The following is a 4,200-nucleotide window of genomic DNA, read 5'->3' as shown; positions in this document are numbered from 1 at the left end:
AGTGAATCACATTCCATGTCATAAGTTAAATTGTTACAATAAAATGTGCAAACCACCAAGTTTGGACAATTTAAAGAAGGTTTCAGCATTATAGATTCTGGTGGGCTTACCTAGTCATGGGGCCCTCAAATCAAACCATTCCTTGGGGCCTCAAATAATCTTTGGCCGCCTCTGTTCGTACCCATTGAAAAAAAATTGGGTACAGAAAAAAAAAAGCTTACACTGCATCCCCGCGAAAGCACACAGACGTGCAAACAACGTCAGATTGTGCTGGCGGCACACAGATGTTGCCAACAGAGTAGGGAGATCTGGCACATCCCACGCCGCTGCGGGCGCTGTGTGGCCGCAGTCGTAAGGGACGCTGTGGGTTTGTGACAGGAGAGAAAACGGGAGAAGGGAAAGGACGGCAATTATTATTTTCCGTGCCCTCACCGGAAAAGGCAGAGGAAAGTTCACAGATGTACAACAAACATCATTAATTTGGACTGCTTAGACAGCAGCACGCATGGTCCGGCCTTCAAAGGAATACCACGCATTAATTATTAATCCCCACTACACTGGACAGCATGAAAAGAACAGCCTCTGACAGTTGGTTGGAAGCACTAATAGGAGACTTTTTCCCCCACTCCACTCTTCCCCCTAAAACAGAGCGACGTGAAAAAGCCAAGCGGCTTGAGCTCATTTTATTACAACCACAGTGTGGGCCCCCTGGAGAACCTCGACTTCGGTTTTGCCTTCATTTGCATGACCCACAGAACACCACACACTTTCCTCCCCCGCCCCTCCCACCTTTCTCTGTAACCGAGCACTTTGAAATTACACGCTGGCACTCAATGACTAAAACCAGGTTATCTGTGGAGCGTGCAATTTTGCAGCAGCTTGGTTGTTATATACATTATCCTGAAGGGATAGCGATGATCTTTTTTTTCTTTCTTATTAGATTCTCCCAGCAGGGAGCAAATTGAACGGGAGATAACAGCTGGCTACTCTCGTCACCTATGCACATCCAGGTAGCAGCTCATTTACATTCCTCCAGAGGAGAGCGGATCCTCTGTTCGGTCTGTAAATGCACTGGAGGAGCTTCAACTTGCTCGTTAATGAAGATCACACCTAAAACTGTTACCGTGGAGATGAGAGTGTCACACATTTTTCACCCATCGTTGAACTTGTTGACAGTTTGGTGAAAAGGGGTGCCGAGATTTGGCACTTGGCATGTGATTCGTCCCTCAGGAATGAACTGCACCCACCCCTCCGCCCCACCACCAACTGAAATCCTGCTTCAAAGCCTCACATTCTTTTTAAGGGCTGCCGATTAAAGGCCTTCATTTCACACATGTACCAGCAATCCAGATGCTTTTTTTTATTTAGCTAAATATCCTTACAGGAAAAAAACAAACAAAATAAACAGCAATCACATAAATCTACAAAATCCATATACTATGCTATGTGTATTATAATCAGTCCAGAAAAAGGCATAGTCTGCACTGCATATGACATCTTTACATCCCAAAAAAAGGACAAACTCAAGCAGCATAACATCTCTCTGCCGCAAGAGTCCCATCGTCAAGGACGCAATTGACAGGTGGTGTTCACTTAAAAGTTGCAGCACTCCATTCAGTTGTCCTTGTAGGCAAGTAAAAAGACAATTGCAGGAGGTTTCCTCAAAAAAAAAAAAAATTGCCTTGATTCATCGTCCATGCAACGCAACACAGGAAAAAAAAAAAAAAAACGCAGTTGGCATGACGGCCGCCAAACATTTGGGCTGGACATGCGGCAGAGGTCGATCGAAAGCGTTGACGGATGCAGCATCTGAATGGCATCGTTGTGCTGTGTTTTGGGGTTTGCGGGGTGGGGGGCAAAAGAAGGAAGACTTTCATGCAAAAGTTGAACAGCATTGAGTCATTTAATTGCCGAGTCCATGACAGTGCCCCCCCCACTAATCCCCTCCCACCCTTTTGCCCACCCTCACACGTCCGAGTTGATGCTCAGGTTTGCCAAGCGCGGGTCAGAGTTGATCTCATACCGGTAGTGGTACCCCTCCATGTGGTCCCTGCAGGCGTCCCGGATGTTGTACATCCATCGCTTGATGCCCTTTCTGTTCAAGTAGAGCACCAGCAGGAATATGACCCCGATGAGGGCCAGCACCAGGCCCAGGAAGACATACGACGTCTCCAGGACCCCCTCCATGTCGCTCGAGCACTTCAGCTGGGACTGCTGCACCTGCAGAAGGGGCCGGTGCCTCACAGCCTCGGGATCAGCGCATGTCAGCTCACGCGCGTCCACCACCTGGGTGGAGTTCTTCAGCCACGCCAACAGGTCGCTGATGAAACAGTTGCACCGCCAGGGGTTCCCCGCCAGCTGGACGCGAAGGTCAAGGCGGAGGCCGAAGTCCACCATCGTGGCGGCGGGCAGATTCTTCAGGTGGTTGTCCCTCAGGTCGAGGTGACGCAGCGCCAGCAGAGTCTCGTTCTCATCCACGCTCTGGAACATGATGAGGGAGCTGTTGCGGAGGTTCAAGGTGGTCAAGCTGGGGAGGCCCTTGAACATGCCATCCGGCAGAAAGAGCAGGTCATTGTTGGACAGGTCCAGGGAGGTGAGGTTGGGAAGGTTTGCATGGACAAAGAAATCAAGGGTGGTGTAATTGTTAAGCGACCTGCTGAGGTTGAGGAACTGCAGTTTACTATCATCAGGGAAAGCGCTCTCGCTGAAATTCTGGATTATGTTGTTACTCAAGTCCAGCTGTACAAGGTTTGGCAAGTTTTTGAATGCCCCTGCAAGCACATCCTCCATCTCATTGCCACTCAGATACATTTCTGCCAGGTTTTCCAGACGGGTTGGGAAAGAGGAATCGTTTATTTCAGCGATTCTGTTTCCCGTGACGAACAGGGATTTGGTCTTGGCCGGTAAGGAAGGTGGAATCTTGACCAAGCCCTGGTTTTGGCATTTCACAGTTTCTGAAGTGCACAGGCATTTGTCCGGACAGCAGCGGCAGGACAAGGCGAGCGCGAGGAGGAGCAGCAGGCGCGTCATACCGGACTTGTGAGGTCTCCCAGGGCGCATTTTTGGGAGGCGCACAAATCAGGGAGGGTAAAAAAAACAGCTTTTCAACAAGCCACCGCTTCGTCTTTCCGTCTGGAACAAAGTTTTTCATCAGAGTTTTTCTCCTTAATCCGATTAAAAACAGCTTCCTGTAACACCTCCATGTAACAGGCCGCGTGGAAGAGGGGAGTGAGTGGGGGGTTACAAAAACTCCTGTATTAGAAGAGGCTACATTTTCAAGAAACTTCTGCGCACCTTTTCGACAGTTTTCACAAACATCTGCTTTTTTTCCCTCCGTCTTTAAAGCTGCGCGAGGATCCTTCAGGCTCTGGGGAAGCGGGAGAAATGAAGTCAAACGCAGAAAGAAAGACGGTCCAAAAACGTCACTCTGGCAGCGGGTTTCCAGACAAAGCCACTTTTCTCCCAGACAGAGGTGCAACGTATCTCTCGCTGTCTCTCTCTACCAAGTGTACTTCCAGCTTTCTGACCGCCCAGCAGCAGGAGGGAGCAGTACATCACAAGGAGGGAGCGTACCATTACTCCCCCGACAGGAGGGGTGGAGAAAGAATGGGGCTTTTATTAAACCCCAACACCCAAAGTGTACTTTCTAACAAGTCTCCACAGTGTTATCCCTTCACGTTTTCATTTTTGTGGAAAACCGCTCAGGTTTAAAGGGACAGAAACGGTTTGTGGAGCTCGACAGAAAACCCTAATAAATAAACCCGAAGAGGCCCCCGAAGGAACCAAGAAGCCAAAGGCCTGTTATTAAAACATTAATCTTCTGATTCACACCGATACTGTTACTTTTGAGGATTCATATAAACCCTCTTGGGTTCTAGGCTGTAACAGTTGGGTGGGGAAAACAGATTTAGAAAACAAAAAACAAGTACTTTGTAAAAACTGGTTAAAACATCAAAATTATTTGATTATTTTATAAACACAGTTCAGCCAACCTAAAAAAAACAAAAGTCTGGAATGAAAGAAAATAAACATAACTTATTAAATCTTCTTGTACACACACATAGTGGTGGGGGGTTGGGGCGGGGGTAGTATTTCTTGGGGCCAGATAACAAAAAAATAAAAACAAAAAGCAATATTTCAATGGCTAATATAAGTGAGATGAAAACTTTGATCCTATCTTAATATGGCTGAAGTACAACT

At 47.6% G+C, this 4,200-nt stretch overlaps 1 protein-coding gene across 1 annotated transcript; it reads right to left on the bottom strand.

The window, feature by feature from the left end:
• Positions 1-1,347: 1,347 nt before the first annotated feature.
• Positions 1,348-3,754, bottom strand: tpbg (trophoblast glycoprotein). The gene has a single exon (XM_016679792.1). It carries the CDS (start codon positions 3,058-3,060, stop codon positions 1,966-1,968), a length of 1,095 nt encoding a protein of 364 aa, XP_016535278.1. The 5' UTR covers positions 3,061-3,754; the 3' UTR covers positions 1,348-1,965.
• Positions 3,755-4,200: the final 446 nt, after the last annotated feature.

This window comes from Poecilia formosa, unplaced genomic scaffold (assembly GCF_000485575.1).
Source record: "Poecilia formosa unplaced genomic scaffold, Poecilia_formosa-5.1.2 Scaffold0, whole genome shotgun sequence".
In the NCBI taxonomy this organism is placed as follows: domain Eukaryota; kingdom Metazoa; phylum Chordata; class Actinopteri; order Cyprinodontiformes; family Poeciliidae; genus Poecilia; species Poecilia formosa.
The sequence above is the reverse complement of the archived record's forward strand: the minus strand, read 5'-3'. Positions and strand labels throughout refer to the sequence as shown.

Coding starts and splice junctions, on each gene's coding strand:
- tpbg (XM_016679792.1), bottom strand. CDS start 3,060: ATGCGCCCTGGGAGACCTCACAAGTCCGGTATGACGCGCCTGCTGCTC.